The sequence below is a fragment of the Agelaius phoeniceus genome, chromosome 19 (assembly GCF_051311805.1).
Source record: "Agelaius phoeniceus isolate bAgePho1 chromosome 19, bAgePho1.hap1, whole genome shotgun sequence".
NCBI classification, from domain to species: domain Eukaryota; kingdom Metazoa; phylum Chordata; class Aves; order Passeriformes; family Icteridae; genus Agelaius; species Agelaius phoeniceus.
The window spans coordinates 6,093,496-6,112,237 of NC_135283.1; the positions used below are offsets into that span (position 1 = coordinate 6,093,496).

Genomic DNA, 18,742 nt, shown 5'->3' on the forward strand with positions numbered 1-18,742 from the left:
TATCATGGGATGTAGTACATTTTGTCACTAAAGACTCATTTAATTTTCTTCTATTTTATGTATCTCGGAATATTTCTGAGATAAAGTTGGTTTTTACAAATATTTTAACCTAAAAAGTATATATTTATTCCCTTCTCGTTTTGTTTTGTTTTGTTTGGGTTTCATTTTGTTTTGCAAAGCACAAAATGTAGCTAATTAGTGCGTTACAGAGGAAATGTATCCCACTGTCAGCAGTAAATAAGGATTATTTAATGTAATATATTTTTCCCCTTGAACTTCTATGATATTCTGGGAAAACAATTGTTTGTGTAGTACAGAAAAGCAGTTGCAATTTTTTAACAAAATATTCCAATCTTGCATAAAATTGACATTCAGAGTATGAAAGCAAGTGCTCAGACCCAGGAAGGTCCAGGATGCTGATGTCTGAAGATGGTGAAGGCAGAGCCATTTAACAGTACAAGATATTGAATTATGAAAGGATCATAGTGGATGTTATAGATCATCCACTGGCAACTCACAAAATCATGTCAATGCTTAATTTTCATGCATTCCTAGGAAACAGACAACAGACGCCTGTGGTCACTTCCAAGATGTTTTTGCAGTGTTTCCAGGATGGACTTTTTATTTTGCTGGGTTTTAGACCTCCCTCATCCCTCTGTTTTCAGTGGAGCTCCTTCTCTCTGCACTCTGTGGAAAAGAGAGTGAGATCAAGTTTAAGACTTGCAGTGGGTGAAATCAGGGCAGACATGGCACAACAATAGGCTTAAGCACATGCCCAAAGTTAAGCTCTTGCCTAGAATGCCTGGAGGTTGATCACATTAAAGTAATTCCTGAAAATTAAAATCATATGCTCATGTTCTATTGAATCAAGGCACTTCTGCAAGTTATTTTACAGAAAGTCAGCAGGTACCGAAATGACTACTGGTTTTCAGTAAAATAGCCAGGTATTTTGCTATCACTGCTAGAGTTAATTTACATGACCCCAACTGCAATTTTATTTCCAATCTATCAATAGCCTTAAGCAGCAACATGATGATACAAAGTGGATAAACCCAGAATTCATGTCCTTACTTTACAACATCAATCATCTCAAAAATTACCTGTTTACTCCTGTGCTAATGTCCTCTGCCAAAAGCAATCTGTAAAACTGGACAGCACAGCCTGAAAACCACTCGAGGTTGGCCCCATTCGACACCTCATGACTGATGGAAGCCAGACATTAACTCCACTCCACTTCCATGAAATCACATTAAGATGTAAGCTAAATTAGACTGCAGGCATGCTTTGAAGTGTGCCAATAGTCAGAGGCTTGAAACCAAGTCCACAGATCATGCCAGCACAGGCAGGAGGAGGATTTGTGCTAATTCTGTCAGTCGGGAGTTTGTAAATTTTGACAACTACCAATCTTTGCAAATCACTACAACATGCTGATGTACAGCCTTTTATCCATTCAGAAATTAGGCTGTTTCCACCACGTGTATCTACATTAGCTTGGAGTGTACACACAAGGAGAAGATGCTGTTCAAACCCAACAGCCTATGTGAGGCCCTAGGCCCCTTTATTTTCACTTGAGGATGTTTACTCCATAAACAATCCCTACTGATTTACATGTCCACGAGAAATGTAAGGGCTTTCAGCAGGAAGTCAGGCAATCAGTGTATTTGAAGTAGGAGGATTAACATTCTGTACTATTTAGTGCAGTTAGATTAATTCTTGGCTGGGACATTTTCCCCCTCTTCACCACAGGCCCATACAGAGCCCGCTCTCTTTGATATGCCAGCCCAAATCCAGAGTTAAGCCTGTCTAAAGCAATGATTTCAAACAAACCTTTCATCACTTCTTCCCCCAGATCATATTTAAGGAAATAATAAAATTACAGTGCATTAAGCCTGAGAAATATTCTTAATCCCTTTTTGGTTTTACACCCAATAATGAGCCCTAGCTTTTCCTTTTACATGTGCTAAATAGCTTGGGAAACTAGCTAGGCCACTAAAATTGCCATCCCTGGTACCTCAATGATTAGGATTGTGTTCACATAGCTGGAATGATACTACTTTTCCGATCCTTTCTTACAAAAAACCCACTGAACATTTTAGCTTGAAATCATGGCACAAAGCAGTGATGTGACGTCAGTCCAAATGTTCAACTCCAAACGTAACAGAAAGCCTAAAGGCTCTTCTATTTTAATCCTTGGGTTTTTGCCTACTGACAAGGTTTGTGGAAGTAAAAAAAAAGTTTACATCATACATTAATATTCAGTAAAGACTAGCAAATAAAAGATACTCTATGATGATGCTTTCAGGAAAATAATTACATGTAAAATAGATTGTTTTCTAAACCAGATAAGTTTTTTCTAGATGCCCTTTTGAAACACAAATACAAATGTACTGCAGCACATGCAATAATACTCAAATAATTTTAAATACCTTCGGGAGGGTTTTATAGAATTTGACTTTTTTAAACAAAATGTACAAAATCCACAGGAATTCTGTAGAATGGTTATGTTGATAGAATTTTTTATATTTTTGTAGAAATCTATAGAGAAATTGTTAAAAGTCTGCGCTGCATCTTGGCAACAGAAGCAGCTCTTACCTTCGAGTTTCTTTTCATAAACCTGGAGCAAGGCCTGCTCTGTTACAACATGCGGAGCATAGTTTCATAGCCTGCATCCAGGTTGTGTTCGGGAGTCAGCAGCTAAGCTGAAGTTCCACAATATTGCAGTGCTATTTACTGTCCAAGAACTGTACCCACATAAAACACACCCCCATCTCCCCCCAAAGCTCAGCCCCTGTCCATGGTAAAGTAGTTGCATGGCTCTCCAGCTCATTCAAGCACACCAGCACTTTACTACTGTAGATTTACTGTATGCAGATGGGAGGAGGATATTTTGTTATTGCCAGTCTGACACAATGGGGGAAAAGAGACTGCAGACGTGTCTGGAAAAACATAAATTCTGTTCTTGCAGCCCCTAGCACATAGAAGTGATTTTTCAAAACTTGGTTAGAGGTTTGTACTGTAGATATTTTGGAGGAGGACAAAGAACACTGTTTTTGACTTCTGTGGATTTCACTCAGCACTAGGTGTATTCAAGGAGAAAATAAAAAACAAGAAAAAAAAACCAAACACCAAAAGCATTACCACTGTAAATTAGGCTATGCCCAGTCTCCCCTTTTCTACCCCTTTGGCTATAATAACCTATGTACACTATTACACAAGGTGAGTAGAGTAGGTGCAGTACCATAGCAATGTCCATAACAGCCTAGTATATATGACAGAACTTTGTATTTAATAGTTAATATATTGTTATACTGTATCAGGTATATCGGCCAAAACAAAGTCTTTTGGTTGGGGCAACAAAAGGTGGTACTCATGGAGAAAATTGGATTTGGATTTGAGAATTGGAAAAAGGATAGGATTTTTTTTTTAAGAAAAAAAAAAAGAAGAAAAAACAAGTGTAAATCTTTACAACTGACAAAAACAAATGTGTCCTATTAAAAGCTTTTGAAAATAAAAACAACGGTGCGTTTCCCTTTTTTTGTTGTTGTTGCTGATGATAATCTGTATCACTCCAGGCAGTCAAGTCTTTGGTCATGTTTTAATTGTGAACAGTTGGAGAAGGTATCAGATAGCAGCGGCAGCCAGGAGGCTGGAAGGAAGATTGGGAAATGATGGCCCTTTGTGGAACAGTTTAATGTGTCTGCAAGCAAATCTGGCCCTGGACACTGCCCAGGGTGTGCAGAGTGACCAGCAAGATGATCGGCTGTGCCTCTGTGGATCCCTCTGCCCTGGCAGGAACAGCCCTGTGCAAGGCTTGAGGATGTGACGACTGCAGCAGAGAGAGCTGCAGTCAATGGGGAGAAAGGACTGAGGAGAAGGGACAGATCCAGTTTGTCTGTGAAGAGGAAGATGCTGGATTTTTCCACTCATTCACATCTTTGGGATTTCCAGCCTGAAATCCAGCAGCATTTCCTGCTGTCATTTAACTCTTTGCAAAGGAGGAGTTGGTGGGCATGGCGCTGCCTGGAGGCTGAAGGGCAGCAGGGGCTCAGAGCTCAGGTACTGCTTAGGTATCACCAGAACATTTCATAGAATGGTTTGAGTTGGGAGGGACCTTAAAGCTCATCCAGTCCCACCCTGGATGAGGGTGGGACTGGATGAGCAATGGGCAATGACGTCTTCCACTATCCCAGGCTGCTCCAAGCCCTGTCCAACCTGGCCTTGGACACTTGAAGGGATGGGGCAGCCACAGCTTCTCTGGGTAACCTGTGCCAGGTCCTCCCCACCCTCACAGGGAAGAATTTCTCCCTACTGTCTAACCTAAACCTGCCTGCCTTCTGTTTGAAGCCATTCCCCTTTTTGTCCTGTTGTTACAGGACTTTGTTAAAAGGCTCTTCAGAGGTTTTTAGTGAATGACCTGTGTAGCTGCTGACATGAAATCTCCTCTCCCCTGGGAAGCAGCCACTAGAGGGAGGAACCAGACACTGGGCACTCTGCAGCCCTGCTCTTCACTGCATGGAATGATCTGATTTCTCTGCAGCAGGAGAGACCCTAAATTGACACCCAGACCAGTTTTGCTGTCTAGAGGATGTTTTGATAAAGTAATCTCTCAGTAGAAAACAGCAGGAAGGATACTAGTCCTTAAACAGAGGGAAAATGTGGATCTGTTCAAAATCCAGTGCAAATCCACACCACGTGAGCTCTGTGATATGTCTGTGTTGTCCGGGCTGCGGGGCCAAACGCACCAGGCTGGAACCAGTGAAATGCCTTCCCAGCCCTCCGGTCCGGGAGGATTCACAGGGCATTAAGGTAAGAGCTGAGCCAAGGAAGCAGAGCCTCCTACAGGCTCAAGCACTTCACACCCCTCTGCTCTCAGGTGAGTTCAGTTCCTTATGGGCAACAACAAATCACTCCCTTTCCAACATCGGGGTCCAGAGGAGCTTGTGAGAGGGCTTGTTTCTCTTCTCTGTTTCATGAGTGTTCCTGTATGAAGCTCTCCTGCTGAGTTTTGCTGTGGTTTTTCAAAGGCTCCAACCCAGGCTGGCTGCTTATGGGTGTGCTCTCAATTTCCTGAGCTTGGGCATGGCACTTTGTTATTCCATTTCTTGAGTAATTGGGATGACACATGGAACCAGGTTGCTTTCTATGTAATGGTAACCATGCCTAGGGAAGCAGCACTAGCACTTTGAACTTAATTTATTTCCTGGTTCAGACAGGTGACCATGTCCTGCTTCAGCAGAGCAGTGTCCCACTGTGTGCACACCACCTCCCTCAGCCAGAGCTCTGCTAAGCCCTTCAAGATGAGAAATAGGAAAGGCTTGTTTGTACCTTCTGTATTTCAGGCATTCCAGAGATACAAACTGAGACACAGAAACATGTCTAAAATGTGACCTGCACTAGAATGCCCCCAAATAAAGTCGGAAAAAACAATTTAAAGAGATGGCTCCCCTTATCACCACCAGCACCGTGTAAGGGACCCGCTGTGACCAGCTGACAGAAGTGAGGATCCTGCAGATCAAAGGGTTAAGGCCAGGGAAGTTTTAGGGGGACCAAGCCCCACCGCCCGGAAGTGGGCGAGCGTCCGATGCCGGCGATGTCCCACAGACACGGCGGCAGCGCCGGGCGCGCTCCAAGTGCGGCGTTTTGCTCCCACCTAGTGGGCGTGGGGCGAGGGGTCGGGAGAGCTGCCCCCCTTACCGGGGCTGGGACCGTCTAGTTACCAGGGAGAAGGCTCAGCAGGACCTTCTGCCCTTCTGCCGCCCGTCAGGTGCTGTGTTCCCGGCTCGATGCTGCAGAAACAGCGCCGGATGAGTATTTTTTATCAAAAATATATCGGTGTTTGGCATCACAGAACCATTCAGGCTGGAAAAGCCCTCTAACATCACTGACTTAACCTGACACTGTCAATGCCACCACTAAACCATTTCCCCAGGTGCCACATCTGCTTGTCTTTCAGATGTCTCCAGGGATGGTGACTCCACCACTTCTCCTGTTCCAGTGCCTTAGCACCCTTTCAGTGACGATATCTTACCTAAGATCTAATCTAAACCTCCCTGGCACAAATTGAGGCCATTTCCTCGTTATTTTGCTTGTTACCAGGAGAAGGGACTGACCCCCAGCAGGCTGCACCCTCCTGTCAGGGAGTTGTGGAGAGTGTGGCCTCACCAGCACTCAGTACAGGTGTTTGGTCACTGCTGTGATTCTGCTGGCCACTCTATTGCTCATACAATAGATAGGCTCAGATTTTACCTTCTTGACCAAATGGTTTCTAATTCTGAGGACATTTTCAATCACTGAATTTATAAAAATACCAATTATGGGAGGAGGAGAGGAAGGATTTCTCTCACTGTGGCAAAGCCCTGTGTGCTTGGCACTGTGCAAGCTGCTTAAAGCCACCATGCCCCTCACATCCATCAGCACTGCCGCTCCCTGGCTGCTTCTGCAAAATCCAGAGAGACAGCGATCCATCCTGGGGCTCTCTGGCATCTCAGAGGCTGTGGCAGCACCCAAGAGGTATGCTTGTCCCTTCACATCCTTTTAAATATGTGAACAACACAGTGCAGGGTCCCCTGTGGGGCTGTGCACTCACAGCAGCTCCGATCCATCCACAGCCTGTGAGCTCTAGAGGGCTGTTTAACCTCTGCTTGGCCCAGTGTGGGAGGAGGGGGAGGATCAATCCAGCCCTGTGCCATCACACAGGGTTTGGAGTTTGGCCGGGCACAGACCGAGTGCCTGTCACTAAATGGCAATGCCACGAAGTGGGAAGTGCCGCCGGCAGATTTGTGAGCACAAGTTCAGGCTGCACATGAGATCTCCGAAACCTGCAGTTCCTGTTTGCTTTGGTGTGGTCATCAGCGAAAGCCTCGCTGGCATTTTTACGACTGAGGGTGATTGGGTCTTAAGTTGGTTTTCACATGTTGTATTCAATGCTTTAGTTACATTTAAAACACACTATTATAATCCTGCAGCATCCTCTGGTGTTTTCCATTACTGCTTGAGTCCCTGGATGCCATAATTGGCAAGTTTTTAGAGGTCATGAATAGATTATCTTTCCATATCTATTAAATACTTTAAATAATGCAGCCAGAGACCCTGACGGCTCCAGCTGGGAACTGGAAAGGATGGTTAAACCACTTAATTGCTTACTGTGCTAACAGTTATTTTGTGGAAACAGAAAGCAGAATACAACTGTTTGGGGGAAAACCAGGAAGAAGTGAGCATAGGAGTCATGCTACAAAGAATATACACTGAAGTGGACAGCATGTGCCATGCTGGTATCTACAAAGGCAGCACAGAACTGCACTGCCACATGCCACCAGTTCAGTATGGCTAAGGGCTGGTGACAACTGCATGTTTGTTCAAACAAAGCAGGACCAGGTGTTTGTATTTATGCAACCACTGTGTGCCCATTTTTTGGTGAAATCCTGAACAGCTTCAGCCCATTAAAAGTAGGTGGAGTTTGTGGGGTGGCCAAGTTGGCAGGGGAGAGGATAAGCTGTGACAATTGTCACAGGCTAAAGTAGGATAGTTTGGGCCTTAGCTCCAGAAGGCCCAAGTGCTGTTTGCCTGTGGATGTTTGTCCATCACTCTGAGCTCCACCTGCAGCCAAGCCACTCACAAGCCAGAGCTTCTGCCAACCTCCATAGGCACCTGAAAGCATGTCTGTGGGATTATCTAGCAGGTGAGAGAGATGCCCAGTGCATTTAGAGTTCAGCTACTCACAGCTGGAGCAGCTCCAGGATCACTTAGGGGTGATCTCGGCAGTACTCAGCATGTCTAAATTCTCCTGGTCATTGCTCTCAGTATGAAGTGCAGGAGCACTCATGGAATGGGGCAGGTTGGTATTACACACAGTGTCCTGGAGGAGTCATACAAACACCATTTTCTCCTTTCACAAAGACTTGATCAATTATGTGGACCCACCTCACCCTGCAGTATGAATGGCCTTATAGTGCAGCTACAGGCCAAATGGAGTGTGGACCCAAGTACCCTGTGCTGGCTTCCCAGGGAACTGCCACCTCTGTACCTCCAGCCAGGGAATCTTACCTTCCACTCCTACAAAGCCACGTAGCTGATATGTGCCCAAAAGCAGTGGAGTGAGTAAGAACTGGGGCTGCAAATTCCCAGCCCACTCCCTCATCTGTTTTATCATGGGACTTCTAAACTGCTCATTGCATGTTCCAGAAATGAGGAAATTTAATCCTTTCATGCAAGAAGGGAGATGCACATATTTGCAACAGCATTGAGAAGAAGAAAGCCCAAATCTGCTGCTACTCATTCAATGTTAACTTCAAGCAGAGTTTGTTACAAGTTCCTATCTTATGTGTGTTAAAACATAAGGTGTCTCCCCCTTTTTTACAAATTAAATGTATAGGGCTTTGCTGTAAATTCACCCTCTTTGGCAGGCATTTTTTCATTACCATCTGTAAAATGTGACACCTCTGTGGGTCTTGAAAAGGAAGCTGAGCCTCTGCTGTTCCGAGCAGAGAAAGAAGGTGATATTTATAGTCAACTAACCTTAAAACTGTGACTTTCAGAGCTGCACATGCTCAAGATATCCCCAGCCCTCAGCTCTGAATGTACTTCTTTATACAGATCTCTTCAGGAGTTGACCACACTTCATCCTGCTGTTAATGCTTTGAGAATTGGCACGAGGTGTGACATGGAAAGCAGCCTGCCTCATACCTGGCACCGTGCTTACACAAACAGCTTCTCCCTCACGTTACCTCCTGTCCTGCCCCAGTCAATCTCTCCAGCTGATATCTAGGTGCTCCTGCATGGCCTGGGTGTGCCTGGAGGCACTTCCTGATTGCTCTGGCTTGACCCAGGTGTTAGCAGGTGAAAAGTTCCTTACTGTTACTGTGCAGCTGACACGAAAAAGAAGATTCAAATGCATTATTGCTGAATGGATCCAGATCAGATCTTGCCACTCCCTGGAATAGAGAATAAATGTCCGGTGAAAGGAGGTGAGTTCATGACTCCCTGACATTTGCACCAAAGGTGCCATTTCATTTTCCTGCAGAGCCAGCCTACATTTGAGGGAACATCACAGGAGTAATGACATGTTCTAGGTACCTCCATCTCCATTCCCACTATTAAAAGGAAGCAGGACCAAAGTGAGCTGCCCATGATAGTGCTCCAGGCTCTGCTTTGCACCAGTGTCAGCAGAATCCTTAACCATGGCCCTTCCCAGGAGCTTTTAAGCTTCCCCCTCCATCTTGTCTGTCTGAGAAGTTAATACTTCCTTAATTCCTGCCTTTGATTTTTCCCTCTCTGCTCGTTTGCCTTGCCAGACAGCGCATGGAAGTCAGTGCAAAGCCAGTGCAAGTCACGGTGTCTACTGTGAGGCCCAGGCTGCACGATGGCTCCCCTCAAGCTCAGGAGGAATGCAGGGGGAGCCCGCACCCCAGCTGGCACCTACTCATCACTACCATCCCTCTTTAATGGCATTAACTGCTACTGAAAGCAGAAGCTGCCCACCATTAATTAGGAACATGAAACAAGTGGCAGAATTATTTAGGGCTCCTTATTTAGAGTCTTATGAGACCAAGGGAAATATCCTAATTCAGGACCCTCCTCTATGGATACAGTAGAAAAAATATGAGGTTCAACAGGACCACCAAAGTCAATGATTTAATCAGGAATTAATTCACATGTCAATTGGACTGTGCTGCTCATTGATAGAGTAAACCTCTCCCTTCCTGTACACACAGCCTACAGTAGCTGTTTGTGAGGTGCCTCTGTACCTGTGACATCTCATAATATCAGAGGTGGTCTTAATTTTGAGCACATTCTCAAACTGCACCCAATCCTGCTCCTTGGTGCAAGAAACCCAGTGGAGCACGTCCATGTGTCAGGAGACATGAAATTCTCAGCACTTCTCTCAGAACAGCTTCTCTCAGAGATTGTTGCAGAAGAGATTTAAAGAGCCATAAAGGAGTAACTCCCAGCTATTTCTGAGTTTTCTTACAACATTTATTGCAGTGCAATTCCACTGAACAAAAGTTTTGCAGTAAGACTTGCAAGGCCAACCCACTGTGTCCTCAGAAGATCTCATTCACCTAGCTGGCGAGGGCTTCTCTAGTGTTTCCTCCAGAGGGTTGCAATGTGACTGTGTTGTTTAGACTGGCTCAGTCTGACATTTCAGATCTTGTAGGCAATCACCTGAGAACCTTATCTTGGCAAGAGCTTATCTTCCCACACTAATGAGAACAGCACACCTTTATCCAGGTTATAGTAAATGTCTAAAGGAAATTTTTAGTAGTGGTCATGGCTTTCTCTGATAGTACTTTGGGTGGGAAACAGTCCCAGTATCTCCGTAAAAGATTAGCAGAATATTTTTTCTTTAGGGATGACATATTTTTGGGACACAGCAGCACTGCCCTTCTCTGAGGTACTGGAACAGGTTGCCCAGAGAAGCAGAAGATGGATGCCCCATCCCTGGAAGCGTTCAAGACCAGGGGCCCTGAGCAGTCTGATTAAGTGGGTGGCATCCCTGCCCGTGGCAGGATGTTGGAACTAGATGAGCTTTAAACTCCCTTCCAACTCAAATCATTCTGTGATTCTCTGGTTCTCTGATTTATGATTCTATTCTACTCCTTTTTGTTCTGGTGAACATTTTTGACCACATCCTTCTACCTGAGAGTTCCGCATGTTACAGAAAGGAAAGAAACTCAGATTCTTAAAATATTGACGTAGATTTGTGGCAGCAGGGTTACTTTGTGGGAGATGATGTTAATTGAACCAGATGCTGCAGCAAGTGGGCAAACAAACAGCAAGTGTTGGAAGGTCAATAATACTGTAGAAGTCCTAATAAAGGGGAAAGCAAACAGTGCTTCTGCATCACGGGGAGGTGAAATCCAGATTGTGTCTAAGGTGCTACACTACAAAACCTATTAGTTACATATAATCATGAAAATATATTGACTAAAGGCTTTTGAAAATGGATCCATGCCACGGGTTTAATCACATGTCTACAGCAGAAGCAATCAGCATCAAGAAAGAGGCTGTAGATGGATGGAGAAGTGATGGATGATGCGATGCTCACTTAAGTCCTGCTGGAGAAATCACACTCCACAGCACTCCAAAGGGGAGACGAGAAGCCTCTTCATGATGTTAACATTAGCCTGAGTGGTCTGGATGGATGGACATAGTCAGCCCAAAGCCAGCAAGTGGCCCAGCTTTGCACTCCTCAGCACACACTTCGCTTGAATCGTAGAATGATGTGGGTTGGAAAGGGCCTTAAAATCATGTTGTTCCAACCCTCTGCCACGAGCAGAGATCCCACTCACTAGATCAAGTTGCTCAGGGCCCCGTTCAATCTAGCCTCGAACATTTCCAAGCATGGGAGTTTCCACAGCTTTGCACGTGAGTACCACCAAAGCCCCCCTCCATGATCAGGGATGTAGCTGTCCCAGTAAGTCACACTGAGGTGGGGGCGCTGGGATGTCACCCATGGTGTGGTGCCCGGGCTCAGGAGCAGAGCAACTGCAGCCCGTCATCGGAGCCAGCCGCTCCACCGCCCAGAGCAGACCTTGGCCCGTCTGCGGGGCTCCTCCCGCCGCCTGCGGGGAGGGTGGGATGGGGCGCGCCGGCCCCACCGCCCCCGCCCCCGGCCCGCCCAACAGGGAAGGAACCGGCTCCTGCCTCCGCCCGGTGCCTGGTGTGCGCTGGTAGCAGCTCTGCGCCCCTGCCGCGGCCATGGAGGCTTTCTGCGGGTCCCGCTTCTGGGTAAGCTTCTCCCTCCCCTTCCCGCCTCGCGGAGGGGCCGGGACAGCGCCGCGCCCGCTCCGCCCGGGGCTTCCCGTGTGTCCCCCGGGCCGGGCCGGAGCGGGCGCGGGCAGCCCGGTCCTGCAGCTGCTGAGGGGCTGGGCGGCACCGTCCCTCGGTCGTGGGGCCGTCCGAGAGCCGGCGGTGCGGTGCCTCCGCTCGGGCAGGAGCAGCAGAAGGGCCACTCCGTTCTGTTCGTCCTTCAGCATCTTCACATCAGAGTCAAGACCTCATCACAAAGCATCCCACCGGGGATGCAGCTGTTCCAGTATAGTCCGCCTCTGGACCTCACACTGATGAACCCGGGGCTTTTCCTTTCTGTTTTAGCGCGTATTCTGCTCTTCGGAGTCACTTCCATGGCTGGCAAACTGCTCCCCGTTCAGTGCTTTGTTACTGTTAGAAGAGGGATGGGTTTGTGGCTGCCGACGGTGGTCACCAGCCCCGGAGGATTATGGTGACTTCTGTCAGTACTCGGAGCCTTTAGCCCTTTGGAAAGGCTGATTGCAGCGGGTACTGGGTTTGTAAGCACAAAAGTTTGGAAAATGCTGCCGTGATCTGCTCTGATATTGAGAGTGTATAAGTCCTGTTACTAGGTACCCCGAGGTACAGCATGGTGTTTGCTCTCCTCTCCTGTAGGAGAGGCAGATATTCAGACCATGAGAAGCCATGGGGATTTGAGCACGTATGCTGAATCTGGAACTGCCCCCCAATGAATGAGTTTTTGTGTGTCCCTTTTTCTTGCACTACTTTAGCTCAAGGGAGATTTTTTTTCTAATGAGGAACTGGAATGAAAAGGAATGTCTGAAGTTGCATCACTGCTGGAAAGCTACTACAGGACAGCAAAAGCAGTTGGCTCTGAGAACTTTATGCTGAATTCTATCCTCAGATAACTAATTACCTTTCAATATTTGTCCTAATATTACTGTTTAAAAGAGGAGTTTGGCTCCTAAGCCCCTTGGTTACATTTCTTTCTTTGTATTTAATTTCCAAGTGCTCTGCACACTCTCTGCCATAACAGCTGGCAGATAAGCTTGCTCAAGCAAGTATTTTTGTGTATTATTTCTACCATCAACACTTCTAGAACAGGAACAAGCACAAACAGATTGACCCTGCTCACTGATCTATTGGCTGCCTCCAGAAGCAGGTCTTAGCTTCTCAAGGAAGGCTGGTAGAGCAACAGCTCTTGTAGCAGTTTATTGATATGTTAATGTAAATAGCCAGAGAGATTTCCTAGTATGAAGTAAGTGTATCATTCTGTACTTTATGCTATAGTGTTACACTCCAGCACCGGCATGGTGCCCTCTGTGCTGCTCTCTAGGGTCTGTGCTCTCTGTGGACCTGTTTTCCTTTTTCTTCCACAGGTGCTTGGGGTAAGAACAACTTTCCATCTGTTTAATTGCTTTAAACAACTCAACAACTCTGAGAAATTTAACACTGTGATTCCATGACCATCAGGTTGAACTCAATGGTTACCCTATTTATGGCAGTACTTTCTGTTAGCAGGAGTGTACAAAGTGCACTGGTTTTATAGGATATTTTACGTGATGACCAGGTAGATGACAGTCACCTTGAAATTATTTGCTGTGCAAATATGTTGTTCTATAAGAAAATGAGGGAAAGGCTTCTATCTAAAATCTGCCCACAAAAGCTGTTGTTTCTGTGCACTGAACTAGTGAATGGTGTCTAGCTTTGCAGTTCAAAACAAGAACTTGATCAAATGTGAACCAGTATTAATGGTCACTTTTCATTAGCTCATGAACTTAGACTCTCTATTTTTTATCAAAGAAAATCAAGACGTTTTTGGAAGCTGAATGCCGTATTCGTGTCAGTTTTAAAACTGTTTAGAGTGAAGGAAAACATGCTGCTCCAGTTTAAGCAGTTATTTGTTTTGGAGTTTAAATCAACTACAATATTTTTCTGTTAAAAGGGGATGAGAATAAAACCAAAATAGTTCAGAATTAGCTCATGAAAATGTTTATCTTTAAATATATCAACTTAAACAGATTATTGATTTATGTTGGATTTTTTTGGCTTGCTGGAAGTTTTAAGGTTTCAACTCCTCACCCTGATTCAGGATGGGGAATTTTGCTGGAAATCTTGCTGATTGCATTTTTTGTGGTTTTTTTGTTTGTTTGTTTGTATGTTTGGTTTTTTTTGCAGAGGCAAAATAATTTCCTGTTCAACCCATTTCAGAAATAAGAAATGAAAGGGAACACTGTAGATCACATTAGAAATCTCTAAGAGCATTTTGGCTTCCAGCTACTGCTTTACCTGTTGAACATGGAATCAGCAAATTGCTAATACAAATATAGGTTATTTATATATAAAAGAGGAACAACTGGAATATTATGTTTTTATAATGCATTATGAACACACTCTTCATCTGAACACTTGGAATCATAATGTCTACTTCAGCTGTTAATATCTCCTAGGAGTGTTCCCATGCTAAATGCCTTTGGGGAGGAGATGAATGTGATAGCACCCACACAAGGAGGGCCTTAGGTGTGTTCTTCACCAGTGACCATAATTACCTCCTATTATTTGTGTCACATATTTGCTGTGTGATAGTAAGAGTGCTAAATAGGTGTGCCAATTAATGTGACCCACAATGCCCTTTTTGAGAAGCAGATACTGGTGAATTAGCACTTTTTTGTTGCTCATGTCCTCCACTGTAGTAAAACGAGAGTGGCTTCTTTGAGTGGAGAGCAAAGTGATCTCCTGGGGAGTGTTTGCTACTAGTGTTTCAGCCTAGTGATTAAAGAACACTTGGGAAAACTTGGAAAAAAGGGAATTCTGTTCCAGTGGAGAGAAATATTGTCTTTCTGCAGCTCAGCCTCTCTGGGTACAAAATGGCACCAGTGGCTGCTGTGAGATTAAAACATTGAGTGCTTGGCACTGGTGTTGATGAATGTTGGGATGAGGGGCAAATAAATGCCTTGGTCTGCAGACAGGCAAAGTCTTTAACCAGCAGCTTGTATTTTGGGTGGTGTGGTCTTTTTAACAGCATAAATGGGAAACGAAAGAACATGTGATAGAACATTTCAAAGGGAAGACCACAATTCCTCAGTTCCTTTTGGTACTGCTCAGCTGACAGCTCAGTTTCCTTGTTCTCCCTGTGTCTTGGTATCCTGACAGATGTCTTGTTTTTCCCCAGCCCATGTGGAGTGCTGGCTCCTTCTTCATCCAGAGGCTCTTGAGTAATCCAGCAGGAAATTGCAGCAACTCTCAAGAGTAAACAATACCTCAGTCTTGGCTTTGTGATAGTCCCATTCAAAGCACCCCTTTAACCTGTAGGTTTGTGGGTATTCCTTCACCTTGAGTCATTCTGTCAAATTTTGGTAGATTTGGGCTAAAAGTCATGCTGCTCTCTCAACCAGCAGAGCAGGAAAATGCATTTCCAAAGTGCCACAAGTTTCAATTCTGCATAACTTCCTCTGTTGCTGCATCATGTTTAATTTATTTGCAGTTGAAGATGACTCGGGGTAGCTGTAGTAAGGCAGAAATATTTCTTTCAAGGAACATGATAAATAATGTATACTTGTAGCATATGTACTATTTAAACCCCCCCACAACTTATGTGGTTTGGCCCTAAATTAATAATAAAACATTTAATTTTAACAATTCCATTATATTTTGAGCTAAATCAGTTCCAGCACAGGATGAGCGAAGCAGAAGGTGATAGGAGATCACTGCCAAGAAAGGATCATATCACAGCTGGGCGATATGATCCAGACTGGCTATTGTTTATATTTTAGCTTCCCATTTCTGCCATCCTGTGCTAAACACAGAATGTTCCTTGTTTATAGATATTTAAACATGATATAGATCTCTATATAATTTCATTTACTGCATCCAACTTCAGCTGAATCCCACTCCTATAAATCTCCTCGCAAATAACTGCATGAGGTACCTGTGTTCTTTCTCATGTTAGGTGGGAGATCATACTAGTTGACTTTAATAGTTCCTTCAGACATCAAATCTGTGAAGTTTATGCTCTCTCAAAAGGCTAGCTAGGTTGGCAACATCCTGAACTTAAAATCAGTTAAGTATTCAAGCTCCAATTCTCCAAGATTTTCAGATTTTTGACACGAGTTGAATGGAAGCTGCGGCTAATTGATTTGGGCCAGAGAATCTCAATGTCAGGAGCAGGATAAATATAAATATTTAGCATTGGATTTGGAGTATTAACCAGTACCTGATACCATTCATCTGTGTGTAAATGAAAAGACTGTATAGTCAAATAGCCTGGATTTGACACTCTTTGGGAAAGACAAAGTATGGATCTGAGAGCTGTGAGCAAAACTTGATGCCACTGAAAGCTGCCAGTATCAAAGGAGTCCTTTGGTGACATTGTCAATTAATAAAACTCATCAGCTTTCAACACAACTGTTCCTCCCTGGGCCATTTTAACTTATGTGAAAGAGCTGGTGCTGTGATGTTTGAGACTTTGGAAAGCTATACAGTTTGCCTCCTGAAAAGAAATTATACTGGAACTAAATAGGAGTTGCCTGAGGAGCCCCTTAAAATGTAGCTAAAATTTAATTGCTGTACTTGGGAATATAAAGCATTTTGAGATGGACCTCACCTAACTGGTAGGCAAATTGCTGTGTCATGGCAGAGATAATCCTTTCTTTTCAATGTGTGCAAATTTGTAATGTATTAAAATAAGGAGACTATTACTGTGTAAATTTATTTTTTTTAATTTAAAAAAAAATCTTTTGAAAAACATATTAAATGAGGTCTTTGATTTTTCCCAGTAATCTAATGCTTGATTTGTCTCTTGATCCCCTGTTGATTGTGACGGGCCATTATCCACTTGCAAATTCCTTGGCTGGGCTTGTGGAGAACAGGGTGGCCACGAGACAGAGCTCTTCCTGGGAGTGTGCCCAGGCTTTTGAGCAAGCAACAGCCCTGATTCCATGCTGGGCCTATGTGAGCTGGCATCTTGTCCCTGTGCTAATCTTTTGGTAGCAGGAGAGGTGAAGTCAATGCAATAAAATTGAGGTAATTTACAGTAATGTCACATGCCAGTGTCATAAAGCCCTGAATTAGAACAGAATGAAGGAGATGGAGAAGAGAAACTGTTTCATAGGAGTTGTTTCAAAAGTCAAAAGTCAATTTCAGAAAGAATAATTTTTTTCCTCTCTGAAACTGAGAATGCATTTGACATTTTTACAATTAAAAGAAAAATTCTCTCCTCTTCCCTCCAGTTATATGATTTCTATTCTAGAATATCTTTCAACTGCTTTCAGAGCAGCACTGATGGCACTTTTTCTGTGACAATCCTTTTTATTAGTAGTATACATCAGCCCAACTGGATGGGCTAGCTTAAAATGGCATTACAGTGGGGCTGTGTGTCATTCATAGCTGTTTGTGCTTTTCCTATCTCTTCAATTGAGCCACATTTATGATGATCCTTAAATGAACTGAATTCCTCTAACTGAAAGGAGATGGCTTAAATCAAGGATATTCCCTCTCAGTCATTATCACACTGGTCTGCAACAGGACACCCCACTTCTTTACTGGTGCTTGCACAAGGCTATAGGAAGAAAACATCAGTGATGCCAGTAACAGGAAGTTTTCTCTCCAACAGTATATAGCTGTGGTCAGTTTTAAAAGACAGTTGGAAACTTCCTTGCGTAGGAACAATCCTGTTTCATTTTCTTCTCAATCCTGCTTTTGATTCTAGAGCATTTTTACCTGTATGATTGTACCATTCCCTGCCCTCCACAAGTAAAAAATGTCCCTCTGTCCAAGCAAGAGGTCTGAGTGTTACTGAAACAGCTGAAATAGATGGACTTTACTTTTACTTTAGGTGTATGTTGTCTTAGATCCATATATATAGTGTGATTTCCTTCACTATCTCCCTGAGGCTACAGGTGCTTTTCTGAAAAAAAAAACAAAACAAAACAAAACATTACTTGGCTCCCATGGCTGTGGGGAATATGAACCTGCCTTTTTTTCATCCTGTCTTATTTTTGTACCTGACAGCAAAGAAGCTCTGAACTTCTAATCCTAAAACTCAAAAACTGAAATGAGAGTAAAAAAGGAAATGACTATCTAGTACTGCTGTCTAATCCTCAAGTACATGGTGTGGTTAGTAGCATTTGTATTATAAACTTCAACTTGAGCAAAAACCTGTGACAAGTTGCTCCACAATCATAAACTAACTCCTATAGGCTCTGGCCTTCTGCCAGGCCTATTTGATCCCTTAAAATAAGCCACTAAAGATCCTTTTATTGCTAGAAAAGAAAGTTCAGCTTCCTGCCCGGTGTTCTTCGCTTATGTAGAGAACTGGTGCAGTGTGCTTTGTAAAACAGAAGGATACCATTTTTGCTTGTTAACTGTGTGGTTTATGCAGAACTGTAAGTGCTTATGTCCCTCAACCCCGCCTTCTTTCTGATCAGCGTTGCTGCAGTGAAGAATGTTGTTACCTCTTGCCCTTACCAGGTGGGGGAAAGGTTGTTCTGTAATAATGAGAAAAAATTGAGTTGTGCAGCAGCCACTCAGGATTAATGAAGCATCCAACTCCTTGTGTAAGGGTGACGCTGTTCCTTTGGAAATGTAAATGGGTGATGGTACTCCGAAAAGGTCGTTTGAAACTGGTACTCTTCTGGAGGCCTGCTAGCATTTATGCTCTAAAATGACTATTAGAGTAGGTCCCAAAGAGTTTATTTACAAGGACCTAGCAGAGGCGATGGACAACAGGTAGAAATGGGAGGTGAGACATGGAGAGGCTGAGATGAAGCTTCTACTGTACCTAAGACTGAGCCCTGGTAGTTCTTAGTGTTGCAGTTCAGATCCACTCTCATTCCTGGGAGGAGGCAATGTGGTAGAGCCAAGAGAAAGACATCCTTTTTATTTCTTTCCTTTCCTTTTGATTTTTTTTCCTTTTATTTATTTTTTTTTTCCCCAGGCTGTGCAAGTGAAAGTCCATGGCAGGGTATTGACCAGACCTAAGGGCAGAAGAAGGGCA

General features: G+C 44.1%; 1 protein-coding gene across 3 annotated transcripts in view; it reads left to right on the forward strand.

Annotated features, from left to right (window-relative positions):
- Positions 1 to 11,588: 11,588 nt before the first annotated feature.
- ABCC3 (ATP binding cassette subfamily C member 3) overlaps positions 11,589 to 18,742 on the forward strand; it is a 47,647-nt gene continuing 40,493 nt past the window's right edge. For all 3 annotated transcript variants that reach the window (XR_013184726.1, XM_077188295.1, XM_077188296.1), the window contains exon 1: positions 11,589 to 11,727. Coding sequence is in view for 2 of the 3 variants with exons in the window: in XM_077188295.1 (XP_077044410.1) it covers positions 11,698 to 11,727 (30 nt within the window). In the remaining variant the exon portion in view is untranslated. The remainder of the gene's footprint in view (positions 11,728 to 18,742) is intronic.